Source organism: Ictalurus punctatus, chromosome 15 (genome assembly GCF_001660625.3).
Source record: "Ictalurus punctatus breed USDA103 chromosome 15, Coco_2.0, whole genome shotgun sequence".
Classification (NCBI taxonomy): Eukaryota; Metazoa; Chordata; class Actinopteri; order Siluriformes; family Ictaluridae; genus Ictalurus; species Ictalurus punctatus.
Genome location: NC_030430.2, coordinates 13,098,747 through 13,116,354, shown reverse-complemented (window position 1 = coordinate 13,116,354; position 17,608 = coordinate 13,098,747). Strand labels below are relative to the sequence as shown.

The following is a 17,608-nucleotide window of genomic DNA, read 5'->3' as shown; positions in this document are numbered from 1 at the left end:
CCTTATGTGTTCAATTAGTAGAGCTGGTTTGAAAAGTATTTGTCTGTGAAAAAGTGCTAGTAAAGTGAATTTATTAAGTGTTTTGTCACTTTATTATGGCAAATGTGCTGCTTTCCATTAAAGTGCACCTATTATGCTATATAAACATGCCTAATTTTGTTTTAGAGGTCTCATACAATAGGTTTATATGCATCTAAGGTCAAAAAACACTTGAATTTTCTCATAATTAACATTGCAGCATCAACTTTTTCTCAGTATCACAAATCACACGCTCAAGGAGCCGTTCACTCTAAACTCCTCCTTTCAGAGAGCCTGCTCTGCTTTGATTGGTCAGATGTCCCACTCTGTTGTGATTGGTCTACCGCTTACAACGAGTGTCGGAATGGAAATGCCTATTACCACAGTAATAATGTCGTCAGTTTTACCTCATCAATTTGAGCCAGAGTCTGATCGTGATGCATCGGAAGATCAGCTTGAACCACCATCGCAAGTACGACGAGAACAGGACGTTTCACAGTGGTCAGTTTATATATTGTTTGGCAATAACGTGAGTTAGCCGGTTAGCAGAGGCTGTACATGTATACACAAAACTACGCATTTGGAACACTCGGTAGAAAATATACACACAAATAATTAATCATAATTACTGGTTGTGGTCCAGAGGTGCAAGATGGTCCAAATAAAGTGGGTTCGGCCCCATCTTTAATGAATAATCATTTCGCAAATCCCGTGTTGACTTCAGCTAGATTTGAGAAGTAGTCTCAAATTGCTCTGGAATTACTGACGACTTGTTTCAGGTATTCAGAATCGGTTCTTTCTTTTGGGAGTCAATAGCTCCATTTGTCTTGCACTTTTTATCTTTGAAACTTTGCAGACTTTTTACATTCACAAACAGCTATATAATGCACTACATGAATGGTAATATCTGAAACAGCATAATAGGTGCACTTTAAGGCCAAAAATCATGACATTTACAGAACATAAACCTGTTTAACCTGTGTATGCCTATGTACGTTTCTAGTTAAACCATGATTCTGAGAAACAATATGTAGACGGTTTAGGCCTCATATAAGTCTCCTAATACAGAGGGCCTTTAGTAAGAGCTGATGATATGATTTCGGAATTGGGAAAAAGAAAGCTATACCATTTTATAATGATTGGTAAATCCCAGGATTAGATCTTTAAGTGCTACACTCATGATGGAGTACTAGGGGATTGGTGTGTTGTGGTATCCCTGTGGCCTTGTAACATTTAGTAAATTTACATGTTTTCTGGTTCATGCAGTACTATTTGCACAACCACCTGTCCTTCATTCTGTACTACCACAAAGAGAAGGTGGAGGAGGAAGAGGAGCATAATTACCGTGTTGTACGCTTCGAGGTGGTGCCACAGAGCGTCAAGCTAGAAGGTAAAACCTTCACTCAAACAGTCTAACAAATAACAGTCAAATGAGCTGCTTTCACCATCCTGGAGGAATATGAGGCATAATAAAACTTAATGGTGGGTTGTGTACTGGCAGAATTTTGTCAAACAGTATAAATTTCCAAATACCATGTCCATGGGTAAGTGAAACTGCAAAGACACCCTCTATTGTCCCTAAAACTGTTGTGCATAACAGGATGTTAGAGTTTGTGATTGCGTATTTTAAGACTGTTTTGTGTTCTCTCCACAAAGAAAAGCCTTACAACCCTCTAGCCAATCAGAGTTGAGTATTCAGACAGACCATGGTATAAAGTCATATATTCTTATGATGATGGTTGAGAATTTAAGATCGAATATTCCCTTATAAAACAGCGAAGTGAAGGACAAGAGGTGATGAAATTGCTGGTTGCTAACGTACATAATTGATACCTTTTTAAAACAAGTGTGCATGAATGTACTTTCATTTTCCTTTATTCTCTCTCCCTCCCTTTCTTGTGTGTGCACTCTTTTTCTCAGACTGACAAATGAGTAAAATCTAAGGGTCTGTTCACACCGGGACGTTTTCCGCAGCGTTTTAAACGGTCTGTTTTTTGCCACATTTTTTTTGTGTTCACACGAAATGTGGGAAACGCACTGAATGAAAGTGCACATTCACTCCTTGACTGTAGATGGCGCTTATTGAAAATCATAAATTCCCAAGGTGGTGCTGAACAACTTTCCGTTTCTGACACCCGCTTATCACTGAGAAGAAGAAGAGAGCCAGTATTTACGTCTTTAAGCCGTTCACACACTTTGTGAACTGGCTAAAGCACATATGCACTTTTGTGAAATGTAACGTATTTGGTGATTTGGCCACTGCAACAAATACGTCTTTAAAGCTAAATCCTTAACGTTCTCATTTTAAACAGTATACGCTTTTTAAACAAGCAATGATTTCAATTATATCAAAGTCGCAGCAATAGCATTCATGTACTTATGTGGGTATAGGGCATCTATTGTTGTGCCCAAAAAATATTAATGTTCCTACAAATTTATGAATTGTCTTTTTGTGGGTGTGTGTGTGGTCAATATGATAATGTAACGACGCAATAATGGGACACTTAGCTATTTGAATAAGAGGTCAAAAATGCTTATATGCAAATATATGCCAGGTACAAAATAAATACAGTGGACTATCAATCCATAGCAGGGATGAGACAAAGAAACAAACAATGCTATTTAGTGTAGAAAACAACACTGAAAGAATTAAATGGATCATTTAGAATTTATGCTTGCATTTCATTCAAAAAATAGTCACAACATAATAAATACAATTACAGTATCTCACAAAAGTGAGTACACCCCTCACATATCTGTAAATATTTGATTATATCTTTTCATGTGACAACACTGAAGAAATGACACTTTGCTACAATGTAAAGTAGTGAGTGTACAGCTTGTGTAACAGTGTAAATTTGCTGTCCCCTCAAAATAACTCCACACACAACCATTAATGTCTAAACTGCTGGCAACAAAAGTGAGCACACCCCTAAGTGAAAATGTGCAAATTGGGCCCAAAGTGTCAGTATTTTGTGTGGCCACCATTATTTTCCAGCACTGCTTTAACCCTCTTGGGCATGGAGTTCACCAGAGCTTCACAGGTTGCCACTGGAGTCCTCTTCCACTCCTCCATGTTGACATCACGAAGCTGGTGGATGTTAGAGACCTTGTGCTCCTCCACCTTCCGTTTGAGGATGCCCAACAGATGCTTAATAGGGTTACCTTCACCCTCAGCTTCTTTAGCAAGGTAGTGGTCGTCTTGGAGGTGTGTTTGGGCTCGTTATCACGCTGGAATACTGCCCTGAGGCCCAGTCTCCGAAGGGAGGGGATCATGCTCTGCTTAGTATGTCACAGTACATGTTGGCATTCATGGTTCCCTCAATGAACTGTAGCTCCACAGTGCCGGCAGCACTCATGCAGCCCCAGACCATGACACTCCCACCACCATGCTTGACAGTAGGCAAAATACAACTTGTCTTTGTACTCCTCACCTGGTTGCCGCCACACACGCTTGACAGCATCTGAACCAAATAAGTTTTTCTTTGTCTCATCAGACCACAGGACATGGTTCCAGATATCCATGTCCTTAGTCTGCTTGTCTTCAACAAACTGTTTGTGCGCTTTCTTGTGCATCATCTTTAGCTTCCTTCTGGGACGACAGCTATGCAGACCAATTTTCTGCAGTGTGCGGCGTATGGTCTGAGCACTGACAGGCTGAGCCCCCACCCCTTCAACCTCTGCGGCAATGCTGGCAGCACTCATATGTCTATTTCAAAAAGACAATCTCTGGATATGACGCTAAGCATGTGCACTCAACTTCTTTGGTCGCCCATGGTGAGGCCTGTTCTGAGTGGAACCTGTCCTATTTAAACCGCTGTATGGTCTTGGCCACCGTGCTGCAGCTCAGTGTCAGGGTCTTGGCAATCTTCTTATAGCCTAGGCCATCTTTATGTAGAGCAACAATTCTTTTTTTCAGATCCTCAGAGAGTTCTTTGCCATGAGGTACCATGTTGAACTTCCACTGACCAGTATGAGGGAGTGTGAGAGCGATGACACCAAATTTAACACCCCTGCTCCCCATTCACACCCGAGACCTTGTAACACTAACAAGTCACGTGACACCGGGGAGGGAAAATGGCTAATTGGGCCCAATTTGGACATTTTCACTTAGTGGTGTACTCACTTTTGTTGCCAGCAGTTTAGACATTAATGGCTGATTAATCAAATATTTACAAAAATGTGAGGGGTGTACTCACTTTTGTGAGATACCGTATATAATATTTAGCGTGTAATTTTGAATCTGGTGCTTTCAAAGGATACCTTGTTTGTGTGTAGGCAGAAGGATTTATTAGCAGTGAGCATTTTATTTCAGGTATATCACTTATGCACTCTCACTAAAATGTTGGGTGCTGGCATCTTCGTCTTCTTTTTCGGCTTCTTCTTCGTCAGTAAGACAGTTTTGTGCTTGAGCGCCATCAAGTCGTACTTTTATGTAACTTCAGCGGATCCGGGCATGTGAACAACAGCGCAAATTTCACTGGTTGGACGCGGCGCATCAAAAAAAAAAAAACTAACCCCTCAATGTTGTAAAAATGTGACACTTTGACGCCACAGGTTTTACGCCTAGGTGTGAACACTCTCATTGACAGCCATTGGGGCGTTAAACAGACCGTTTTTCGTGCTGCGAAAATCGTCCCGGTGTGAACAGGATTTAAAATGCAAATTTCTCTTAGACCTGAAAGCTGAATCGAATGGTGCATGCACGCTTCCAGAGGCGAGTGGTTCTGCTCCTCAAGAGATTGATCCGACCAAAGAGAACAGTGTGCTCTTCACCTACTCTGTGCACTGGGAGGTGAGACATCAGCCACCTTTTCAGCAGAATGTCCATATATCCTATAAATTCCTAATGCCTTTGTGTCTCCTCTGCCGGTGTGTAGGAGAGTCAGGTGAAGTGGGCGTCTCGCTGGGACACATACCTCAATATGAGCGATGTACAGATTCACTGGTTCTCCATAGTCAACTCGGTGGTGGTTGTATTCTTCTTGTCAGGTAAAAATAATTTATTTTGTGTAAAACTGGAACTCAAGAAGATCCTGTGTACAGAAATTGGTTTTCAGATTTCATTAATGCATGATTTAATATGCATTGCAAACATTGTGTTATTTTACTTTATTATTATTATTATTATTATTATTTTGTAGCATAGATGTATAGAATCCATGTCTTCCTGAAGATCCATGGTGGGGTGTCTATATATAGAAATATAATTGAAACATATAAATACTTCTATAATATATAATTACATAACACTTATTTCATGTCTCCTCCAAACAGTATGTTTTCTTGAGTATCAAGGCAGGAACATTCATGAATTATGTGCGGCACAAAACAAACACAGTTCATTCATGCTTATCTTCCATATCACAGTCCCTGCCGGATTTCGCAATTTTGCAGAAATTCACACAAAATCAAGCAAACTCTGAGGGGGAGCTTGCAATTTTTCAATATTACCTCAAATTTTCTGCAGATTTGGGCCAATACACATCATGTGATGTCATCACAACATGCATTCAGCCAAAGCCCTCTTTGAGTCACGTGCGTCGACCATGAGAACAGCTAAAAGGTCTCATTTATCAACAAACATTTCTGTGAAAGATTGCAATTTCACCAATTCAAGTAATTTTCTGCCAAAAAAAAGAGAAAACAAAAAACCTCCAAGTGGCATCGCAAGTATTTTTGCTGGGAGCAATCAAAAAAATAAACTCTGTGAAATCCTGTGTGGACTGATATCATGATCCTCTGTTTCTAACTATATGAAATTATATTTTTTCATTCTGCCCAACTGACAGTCTCTCTCCCCTTCAAACTCTTCTTTCTCTTTCTTGGCTTTTTTAAATTTTTTTTTTTTTTTTTTTTACTATCAACAAAAATAAGAGTGGCATACTGTCAGTGCAATAAAAAAATTAAAGAGAAAGCACAGTAAAAGCCCATAGTGGTTTGAGAATCTGCATAAATGACAGCTAAACAGTTTACAAACATTCCATATCTCTCTATATCTCTCTCTATTGACCAAGTTTCTATTTGTACAAAACATGTCGGCTAACATAACTGTCAATATAATAGTTGGCAAGCTATGATGGTGAAAATAAATGAAGATGAATAAGGGTGTTCAAAATAATTAACTTGGATCATTTCAGGTACATGAAAGCTTTATCCATATCAAAGTTTCTAGTATCGCATCTGTTAAAGTAACTGTTCGCATCTGTTAAAGTAATTGTTTTCAGCTCCATTGAGACCTGAGGTGGTCTGTTAGTTCCTGTGAGGATGCGCCTTGATAGAGAAGCGTTCCCATTGGCTGCAACCTGTAGGTATTCTGGCCAATCACAATAGTCAACGATATCCCCGCTGTGCTTATGTGCGGAACTCGCTTTCGGCAGGAAAAAAGTCTATAATATTTTGTCTCCCCTTTTTTGTTGACAACAATAAAGAGAGATTTTGCTGAAGTTTTTATTTTTTAAACTACATTTTAGGCTTGTCTTTTTTCATCAGCAATATTGCATGTTGATATAGTCACGGTTAAAGTGTTTAATGAGGTTGGTGTCGTCTCGTCTGAGGCATGGGGGGGTGGGGGGAGGCCGTCAGTGAAATTAACACATACTCCAATGCTTTTTCAACCTTTCTGTCCATGGGCAATAATATTTTTCTGTACTTTGCAGCATATCCACAGATACTACTTACAGACAGGCTAGTGATAAAAAATACATAATATTCTTGAATGCTACTAGACTAGATTTTCTTGTTACAGCAGCTCATTAGGAACTGCGTTTACATGTTTGCAGGCATCCTGAGTATGATAATCATCAGGACCTTGAGGAAAGACATAGCGAACTACAACAGAGAGGACGACATTGTAAGAGCATCACGTCTGCCTTTGTGCTTGCCTTAAAGTCTTCTTCTCAGTTTGCATTTACTAACGCTGTTTAATGTCAATCTCTCTCAGGAGGACACCATGGAAGAATCTGGCTGGAAGAATGTTCACGGAGATGTTTTCCGCCCACCTCGGTATCCCATGATTCTTAGTTCTCTGCTAGGTTCTGGGATTCAGCTCTTTTGTATGATCCTCATTGTTATCTGTGAGTAGGACATCCATGCAAAGCATCATTAGACTACCAGTGAGAAAAAACACTAATGACCAGTGGTGTTTTTGTGTGTTTGTGTGATAAAGTCGTGGCCATGCTAGGCATGTTGTCTCCATCTAGTCGGGGGGCTCTGATGACCACTGCCTGCTTCCTCTTTATGTTTATGGGGTAAGATGAGCTCATGTTTGTAACTATGTATGTGTGTGTGTGAGATTGCTGTATGCTTGTGTATGTACACATGCCTGTGTGTGAAGCATGCTTTTGGGATTTCATATCAGTCCCTAGCTCTTTTAATATGTCTGTGGGTGTTTGTCGTTGTTTTTTTTTTTTGGTAATCGTTTCTCCAGTGTGTTTGGAGGTTACTTTGCTGGCCGACTGTATCGCACTCTGAAAGGTCACAGATGGAAGAAAGGAGCTTTCTGTGTGAGTAATTGCACTTTTATACAATACAGAAACCTATAGCTACAATTGACAAAAATGTATTTGCCTAAACAAATTTTACCAGTTTTATTTTACTCCTGCTAATGGTAATATTATGATGAATGTTTGAATCTTAAAACCACTATAATTCATCCCATCTCAGGGGTAGACAGATCATACATTTATTAGCTAGTCCATTGGGTAAGTGGAAACTGAAGTGTACTGCGCCATCCCAGGTTTTGGTTGCATGGAAATTTATTTGACTGGGCCAAGTGGTAGCAAATGTAATGTAATAACATGGTGAGATAGTTATGTGCATTATGTCCTTATTCTCTCCTGATTCAACCTTGAAATAAATCACCATGTCACATCAGACATAAATACTTTGAGTCTAACTTGCATCTTTATTTTTTTGTGTTATATAACAGCTTTGTGCTGCATTTTATGCTGTTTGTCTTGTGTTTCCACATCAACTGATAAACACTATATGGCCAAGAAATTGTGGATACCTGACCAACACACTCATATGATTTTATTATTATTTTTATTATTATTTTTTATCCTACTATTCCAGATTTATTCCCTGCTTTGCTGTTGCAACAACCTCCAGTCTATTGGGAAGGCTTTCCACTAGATTTTGGACAGTAGTTTTGGGGATTTGCCCATTCAGCCACCAGAGCACTAGTGAGATCAGACACTGATGTTGGGCGAGGAGACCTAGAATGTAGTCTGGGTTCAGATTCATCCCAAAGGTGTTGAGTGAGGTTGAGGTCAGGGGTCTGTGCAGGCCACTTGAGTTCTTCCACTCCAGCCTTGAGCAAACCATGTTTTAATTGACCTCACATTGTGCACAGAGGTATTGTCATGATTGAACAGGTTTGGGGCCTTTAGTTCCAGTAAATGGAAATTGTAATGCTACAGTATACAAAGACATGTTATACAATTATTTGCTTCCAACATTGTGGTTTAGGGAAGAACTGCATGAGTCTGAGTATGAGATGTCCACAAACGTTTGGCCATTTAGTCGGGTGAAAGTATTTCCTTCTGTTTTTGTGTATATATCATACTAAATAGTTTTTGATCTTCAAACGAAATACAACATAAAACAAAGGTAATCTGAGTAAATACACAATAGTTTTTGTTTATTTATTTTTATTTATTGAAGAAAAAGAATATTATCCAATACCTATCACCAATATGAAAAACTAATTGCTCCTTTAAACTAAAAATGGCTGGTTGTGCCACTTTTAGCAGCAATAACTGCAACCAAGCACTTCCATGTGTTTTGGCAAAATTCAGATGAGCTGAATTCTTCTGGGTTAGCAGTGGTTTTTGCCTTGCCACTCTTCCATGGATGACATTTTTGCCCAGTGTCTTTTTGATGGTGGATTCATGAACAGTAACAACCTTTATTGATGAAAGAGAGGCCTCTGGGTCCGTTGATGTTGTCCTTGGCTCTTTTGTGACTTGCTGGATGAGTAGTTGCTGTGCTCCTGGAGGAATTTTGGAAGGTCGGCCACTTCTTGGAAGGTTCAGTACTTTGCCGAGTTTTTCCATTTGGAGATAATGGCTCTCACTGTGGTTCTTTGGAGTCCAGGAGCCTTTAAAATAGCTTTGTAACCCTTCCCAGACTGATGCATTTCAATCACCATCTTCATGCATGGTGTAATGCCAACGTAAATGGCGGTGGCAGTATAGGACCATGTAACACTGTGTATTCTAATGAGTAAACAAACTAAAGTTGTGCTTCAAATTGCACACTTGTACACTATTCTAGACCATTATTGAGTACTAAAACTAACAGTTTTCCTATTACAGTTAGTATTTGAATTTTTAAAGCCTCTTAAGCCTAGTTCACACTACACGATTTTAAGCCCGATTTGCAAGTCGCAGAGCTTGCTGACATAAACCCTTTGATCGGAGGCAACTCAGCGCTCGCCAATTGGCAGTCGATCGTTCTGTGTGAACTACTAAATGACACATCGGCGACGCCACAGATATTTGGCATGCTAAATATCTGGAGCTGTTGGGCGAATCCACATCCTGTAGTGTGAAAAGTGTCGTCGCTGGGAGTGATTGTGGTGACGAGCTATAGCCAATGAGAGAGCAAGACATGGGGTGAGGTCAATGTGAGGAAGGTTAACCCACGAAACCTATGGCAGAAGCATAAAGGTGAGAAGCTGTACAACTTTTTACTCGAGTCCAACTCTCTCTGTAGCACACACAGTACCTGCTACCCATGTGTGCTAATCCATTCTTTCACCCACTTTCTTTGTCTTTTCCTTTTTGGGGTTTCTTCAGCACAGATCATCACAAACAGCTTGCACCGCTTGTTTTTGTCCTACATCATCTTCAAATAAACAACTCCTGTTTCGTGCACAGTTTTTGCGTCGTATAACCGTGTCACTTCTTGCGTGTGTTTTCTTGATAAAACGTAGTTTGGACACCAGATAGAGTCATCGGATGACGGAGTCGTTGTCAGATCGTGTAGTGCGTGTGTGGCCCCCTGTCACCGAGCGATCACGTAGTGTGAACACCACAACGACTTTACGGCTCCTGATTACAAGAGAGCAAGTTGGGTGGTGTGAACAAGTTGTGTAGAGGTCTGTTTTGAGTACCAGTCATCTGTTTTTTCTAGATTAGCAAATGTTTTTGTCTCGTGAGGAGTTTTGATTTGAGACGCATCTCATGACAACAGTCACACCCTTGGCAGAAAGTTTTAAAGACGAATGGACCTAGTCACTCTTTAAACATTACAGTTTGACATGGAAACCTGATGGACAGTGATGTTGACTCTGCCATGCCATCTAGTGGACATCGCTTTTAATCATCCAGATTTACATAAGATATGCAGCTGTATAAAGGTATATGAACAATGCTGATTGCATAGCATGTATGCATAGTGAAAGTAAAGTACAGTAATGTGGGGGGAAAAAAAAAGTAGACCCCATGGACATTGTTAGCTTTTTTGACATGTTTGGACAAGAAAACATTTGATCCTCTTTGAAACAGTGCCTTTTAATAAAGCTGATTCACTCTATCAAATGATACATAAAATTGACATTTTTGTAGTAATTTTCTCAATTTAAGTTATCAAGAAAAAACAGATCATTCACAAGGAAAAAGTAAGTACACCCCTACATTTATCACAGTTTCAAATTCATAAAATTAGAATCAGATGTTCAAGATTGGTTGCCAGTGATTAGAACCTGTCTATTTATACCCCTCTCATATCTAGTGTGTGGTGTTCCCTTAGCTATTGGGGTGTGTCGTCTACTGATGTGTTCACCCTGCATCTTCTGGGATTATATTTGACTGTAACTGGATTTTTATCAGAAAAAGGAGTGCTCAGTTTATTTTGAATGTATGTCACAATTCAGGGTCTGAATTTTGTTTATCAAAACCTAACAAGCTGTTTTTAAACCGATTTAAAAGCTGATTGAACTGATTTTTAAAAACATGTCATGGCCTGTACTGCTTCTTGGGAAACTAGCTAATTTGTTTCACATGTTCTGTGTGTTTGTGCTATCTATAGACTGCGACCCTGTACCCTGCAGTAGTGTTTGGAATCTGTTTTGTGCTGAACTGTTTTATCTGGGGAGAGCACTCCTCAGGGGCTGTGAGTATATGTACAATTTGACTCTCCTCTCACACCTCATGCTGATTTACACACACATTTTTACTTTAAAATGTGATGGGGCTAGAACAGGCTGTAAGATTTCTCTCCTGTTTTAGGTCCCGTTCACCACAATGTTGGCTCTGTTGTGTATGTGGTTTGGTATCTCAATGCCACTAGTCTATTTGGGCTACTACTTTGGCTTCCGCAAACAACCCTACGACAACCCGGTACGCACCAACCAGATCCCACGCCAGGTTCCAGAACAGCGCTGGTATATGAACAAGTTTGTAGGGTAAGTTTAGCCTTTCTGTAGTAACACAGTGCGTAAAAATTTAATTGCCCAAGTTTATTGGGGGAGCTTACTTGTACTTGCTGATCAGAGCTGTTCAATGCTAACTTGAATAACATTAAACAGTTTGTATTGAATTGCCAAGGGCTAAAAAGCTAGCTAGCTTGATGTTATATTGATGCTACAATCTGCTGCTTTCTATGTAGGATCCTGATGGCTGGCATTCTTCCATTCGGTGCAATGTTTATTGAGCTCTTCTTCATTTTCAGTGTAAGTTTACCTTGAAAATAAGCATGGTTTCCATTGTGAATTTTGCATCTCTGTGGAAAAAAAAAAAAAAATTGTTATTCTCTTGGTATGTTTACACAACAGCAATTAATGGTAACAGATTGGTCCAGTGTAACACCATACCTCATAGTTAGTGCAAATTAGAGATGTTACAGTTTCACAGTTAGTCACAGTATATGCTTGAATGGTTACCTTACAGTTTTTCAAAATACCAATTAAAATGAATTTCTGCTTACCCTGTTCAAGTCCATTATTCCAGTGGTTCTTGTCCCTTTTGTGCCTGGCTGTGATTGTCCAACAAGTCCACATCTCCCATCCTTTGGACTCACCCTAATAGCGCATTAATCCGGATAGATCTTAAAACTGCATTTTAGTTTAGTTTTAAAACGCTCTCTGTCTACACCGGCGTTTTCAAAGGAAGAGTGGAGAGGCACAGAATCCAAGTTGCTTAGAGTCCAGTGTGAAGTTTTCACAGTCAGTGATGATTTGGGGTGCCATGTCATCTGCTGGTGTTGGTCCACTGTGTTTTCTCAAGTCGAGAGTCAATGCAGCGTCTTCCAGGAGATTTTAGAGCACTTCATGCATCCCACAGTGCCAAAACTACTAGTAACTGGTTTGCTTACCATGGTATTATTGTGCTTGATTTGCCAGCCAACTCTCCTCACCTGAACACCATAAAGAATCTATGGGGTTTTGTCAAGAGCAACCTGGGCTTCCATAACACATTAGCAGTGCCACAGGCTGATTGCCTCCATGCCACACCACATTGATGCAGTACTTAGTGCAAAAGGAGCCCCGACCAAGTATTGGGTGCATAAATTAACATACTTTTCAGGAGGTTGACATTTCTGTATTATAAATTCTTTATTCTAATATTTTGAGATACTGGATTTTTTTTTATTTCCATGGGCTGTAAGCCGTAATCATCAAGATTAAAACAACAACAAAAAAAGGCCTGAAATATTTCACTTTATTTGTAATGAATCTAGAATACATGAAAGTGCCACTTTTTGAATGAAACTATGGAAAAAAATTAACTTTTCCACGATATTCCAATTTTTTTTTTAGATGCACTTGTAAATGCTGTCTCAGTGTGGACAGAAGGACAAAACCTAGACAAAAAGATGCGTTTTCAAATGTATCCGGATTAATGTGGACGTAGCGTAAATTGTACTAAAGCAGACTCTGTTTCTCAGGGGACGTGTACTGCACTGTCAGTCCTTTGGTTGTGTAATCTGCTACTGTTGTAAATACGTTACATTGCTACCTCTGCTGCTGACTCCTAACATGCTAATAACTTAATCATACACTTTGGCACAGAAGTATCTAAAAATTACAATAAATACCGACAGTGTATAGATTTTTATGGAAAACTGTCAAAAGTATATTCATAAGAAACAACATTTAGTGGATTTGATATTTTTGTACACTTTTTTTTTTGTTTGTTTGTTTACTTATTTTGTATATATATATTGTGTGTGTGTGTGTATATATATCTGTATGTATGTATGTGTTTTACTTTAATTTTCTTTTTAAAGGTTTTTAAATAGTCAATGACATAAATCTGTGATATTTTTAGCCTAGATTATCATACTGTGAAAGTCAAACCATAACACCCCTAATTTAGAGAGAATGGAGTTTCTTTGATTTGAATGGAGATAGCCCTGCCTAGTTCTCACCAGACTCACCATTGGACCTTCAGTCCAATCTTCACCACTTTGCATTACTAATATGCTATAACAGAGTACTTCACACCCATACATACAACAGTGTCAGTAAAATATTCAGGATGTGGACACATGAATTTAGGCCAGCTGTAATTACAACGCAGTTCACTTAAAACGTGATTCTAGTTGTGATTGTGATGAGTATCATTATTTCTCTATAGCTACATGCTGCACAATCATAACATTATTGTATACTATGACAGCCTATAGAATGTAAAAGTGTGGTTTGAATGGATTTATTTGGACTTTATTCTTCATTTACATTCACAATTGGCACAGCACCTGAAAAACACTCTGTTTTTGTGTTACACATCTCACCGAGCTGGTGTAGCTTAAAACGCATGATGAATTGGAATTGTACCTGTAATACAGGATATCTGGCAAAAAATACGTTTTCAGAATGATATTCAGTGTAAATCAACCTTAAGACACATTCTGATTTGTTCTGTCTAGCTTGGTTGTGTACTGCAGTGCGAGTCTGACATTTTGCGTTACAATGTTTTCTTCTTAACCAGGCTATCTGGGAGAACCAGTTTTACTATTTGTTTGGCTTCCTCTTCCTGGTCTTCATCATCTTGGTGGTGTCCTGTTCCCAGATCAGTATTGTCATGGTCTACTTCCAGCTCTGTGCAGAGGTAGGTGTGTGGGTGTGTTCAGAGTCTTTGAGTCCATAGTGAATTAGGTTTTTAGCTGTTCAACTAACACCTTCAGCTGACCATTTTAGAATGTTTATTTATTTCAGACATGATACATTATTTTTGCCAGCTTCACTACCAGTGCGCACAGGGGTTTTTTGTTGTTGTTTTTGTTTTTTTGGTTGCATGTTTTGTATAAGAAACATTTAATCTGTTTGGTCCAAAATGTGCATTTGGATATTAGCATGCAGGTTTGCTGTATATAAAGTATCCAAGCAAAGAAATAATGAAATTTAAAATGTCAGCTTATCCATACAGTAGTGATGCTGCTGAGATTTGTCCATTGCCCCTCCCTGCAGGACTACCGGTGGTGGTGGCGAACATTCATAGTGTCAGGTGGTTCCGCCTTTTACGTGCTCGTCTACGCTGTTTTCTACTTCGTTAATAAGGTAATAACACTGTAATGTAATCCTCTTGGACTAATTTAATATGACTAAACCTAATACAATTATTTTTCACTAGTTTTAGAAGCTGTAAAACAGCCAAATAATTGCAATAATAAAATACAGTAACATAACCAGATGAAGTAATGCAGCTGATGTTTGTTTGTTTGTTTGTTTGTTTATTTATTTATTTATTTTTATGTTTTGTTAAGCAGCCAGGATTTCTAACTGCAATGAATCTAATGTAATTTAACATGCACCCACAGGGAAAATTAGTCTCTCTCTCTCTCTCTGTGTGTGTGTGTGTGTGTGTGTGTGTGTGTGTGTGTGTGTGTTTAACGTTAATTGCTTAAACAAAACCATGTGTGTATTTACAGGGCCTCAGTTCTAAAGAAAGAGAAAATAGATTTCTAGTTCTTTTTTATTGCTCTGGCTTTGTATAATGATAGAAATAGAAGTGATATTTGAGCCAAATGCTAGATATTTTTTCATGAATTAGATCTTTAATAAACTTCATTCTCTCTGTTTCAGCTGGACATTGTGGAATTCATTCCCTCCTTGCTGTATTTTGGCTACACAACCCTGATGGTTTTATCCTTCTGGCTCCTGACAGGAACAATCGGCTTCTACGCAGCCTACATGTTCATACGCAAAATATATGCCGCTGTCAAAATCGACTGAGCTGCAATCCTACTTCACTTTGTTACCTTTTTTTCTTTATTCCTTTCTTTTGTTTCACCTTCCGGTTTGGCGAACAAGCACTGAAACTAGTGAGTGTACGTTTGTGGCCGTATCATGAAGCAGGTTGTGTGCAGCTTCACCCCCGGACTGGAGGAGAAAACATACAGTTGGTTTGTGCCCAGAAAAGTCAGCCAATCGCTCAGTGGCTCCTCCACTGAAACAGATTTCATTGTTATGGATTCTGGAATCGTTTTTTTTTTTTTTTTTTTTTTTTTTTTAAAATTATTATTTAATTCTGACTTTCTTGTTGCACACATCACATGGGCCAAAGTATGTGATATTATTATTTACTTGTCTTTTTTTGTTGTTGTTGTTTTTTTGTCATTGGAATAAGGGTGAGACAGTAAAGAATGGCTAACATGATTAATACTATATCCTTTTACAAACCATAGTCATTTTAAAAATATTCTTAATATGTCATTTGAACCAGCTCCTATGTATTTGGTTCAAACACTTGTCCATTGTACAGGCATTTGGGTGTTTGGGTGTGTGTACAGCATGCTGGAGAAGTCTGTAGGCAGAAGGAGTGTGAGCTAATGCTAAAAACATGTGGCACTGAGAAAATGAGATTAAAAATCACAACTTTGTCATACTGGAGTTTTCCCTGTACCTTTATAATTATGGGCATATTAACAAGCCCTGGTCAATATTAACTTACTTTTATAAAGAATCTAAACGTTTATTTTTTTCAAAGTAATCTTAGGCAGCTCCAGGGATATTGGCAAGTTGGGCAAATAGGTTGTGAGAAATTTTCTTTCTGGTTAATCTCACACTGGAAATTTAACTTTTACTAGAAGTTAATTTATCTAACCATAAGCACCTGAAGTTCACTAGATGCTACTAGAATTTACTAGACTATAATCTGGATCAATGGTCCAGTGAGCCAAAAATGAGCTTTCTTTTGCAACTGCATCGCAGATCCTAAACCTTAATTAACAGTGGGAATTAAGAATCTCTTCTTTTTTCTCATGTTTATGTTTGGTTATAGATGAAAAAAAAGGCTTTCTTCTGGCACACCTCCCAAACAGTTGTTAGTATGGAGGTGGTGAACTGTGATCCTTGGAGAATTTTATTTCTTTTTTTCTAGCCATCCTTCTCAACATGTAGGCAGGGAAAAATACACTTGTGTCCTCTTGTCAGGTTTGATTTTTCTCATATTTTCATTGAGATTAAGCACCGAACTTTTTTTAAACACATCTTTTCTAATGGTGCCAATAATTTTGGAGCTGTCAGGATATTCTGAAAGCACATTTCTCAATCTTCCTAATTTACACACGTGCATATCTACATCATGACTACTGGTGAATTTATTCTGGCTGTTCTGAAAAACATTGCCATGGTGCATCGTGTTATGTTTTTCTTTTTCCTCTGTATTTCTGTCCAAAGTGTTCAATCTTGTATTCTTTTTTACAGGGCAAAAAAATCTGAAGGACCACTGTAAAACAGTTGAAGAGTGTAGAGCTTTCAGAAGCATCAGACAGTTCCTTGTTCGTGTGTTATTGTTACAGCAGTGAAAGCAAAAAGCCATGGCAGACCAGCGGAAACACTCGACACCTAACAGAAGTGTGTGTTCAGGCTAGAGGAAGTGCAGGAAGTCCATTGGGTGCGCAGAGGTAGCAGTTTTTAAAATCCCTGTCTTATTGGTGTGTATGAGAACTACTACTTTTGTCAGTATATTGATTTTTTTTCGTGTGTTTGTGATCAGTTTTAACTCGATTTGCCTTAAGATAGTGGAAAATTTATATGTAAAAAAAACAAAACAAACCTATGTTTAGTCCAGATTAAATTTAGACTGCTGTACTGTGTGACCTCCATTTCCTTATCTTTAGGCTGAAGTTTACCCATCACAGAGAGAAGTATTGGTATAAAATATACAATTAAGTGATGAAGGAATCTAAGCAGATTTCAGTACCTCTGGAGATCCACCAGCATTAATAGTTAATGGCAATGAGGTAAAAGTAGCCATGATTATAAGCAGTGCATTTATACCAACACTATTATTTCACATCTATCTACACATTCTGTAATATGGAGAGCTGCTTTTAGCAGACATTTCTTAAGAGATTATAATCTGTCTGAAAAAGGTTTAAAGGGTTATTACAAAAATATTTTCTACAGATGTACTTTTTCTTGCCTGTTGTTGTGCGCATTATTGCGTACGTCTACAGTGGATGTAAATACACCACTTTGTATGATTGCATTGTGAAGCTCTGTAATGTACAGGTCTTGTTCTTGTTTTAAGTTGAAAGCATGCTTATTTTATAAAGAACCTCATATGGCCCTCCTTCCTTAAAACGAATGTCAAGTCCTAAAATGTATGAAACAATAAAAGTGCCGATAACATTG

General features: G+C 38.6%; 1 protein-coding gene across 2 annotated transcripts in view; it reads left to right on the top strand.

Annotated features, from left to right (window-relative positions):
• The window catches only part of tm9sf4 (transmembrane 9 superfamily protein member 4), a 27,556-nt gene extending 9,948 nt beyond the window's left edge, over positions 1–17,608 (top strand). For both annotated transcript variants that reach the window (XM_017486983.3, XM_053686523.1), the window contains exons 6-18: positions 1,285–1,408; positions 4,695–4,813; positions 4,899–5,010; positions 6,801–6,871; positions 6,962–7,094; positions 7,187–7,268; positions 7,448–7,523; positions 11,056–11,139; positions 11,256–11,431; positions 11,635–11,698; positions 13,959–14,078; positions 14,438–14,527; positions 15,053–17,608. In XM_017486983.3, the coding sequence (XP_017342472.1) occupies positions 1,285–1,408; positions 4,695–4,813; positions 4,899–5,010; positions 6,801–6,871; positions 6,962–7,094; positions 7,187–7,268; positions 7,448–7,523; positions 11,056–11,139; positions 11,256–11,431; positions 11,635–11,698; positions 13,959–14,078; positions 14,438–14,527; positions 15,053–15,202 (1,401 nt within the window). In that variant the 3' untranslated portion in view covers positions 15,203–17,608. The remainder of the gene's footprint in view (positions 1–1,284; positions 1,409–4,694; positions 4,814–4,898; positions 5,011–6,800; positions 6,872–6,961; positions 7,095–7,186; positions 7,269–7,447; positions 7,524–11,055; positions 11,140–11,255; positions 11,432–11,634; positions 11,699–13,958; positions 14,079–14,437; positions 14,528–15,052) is intronic.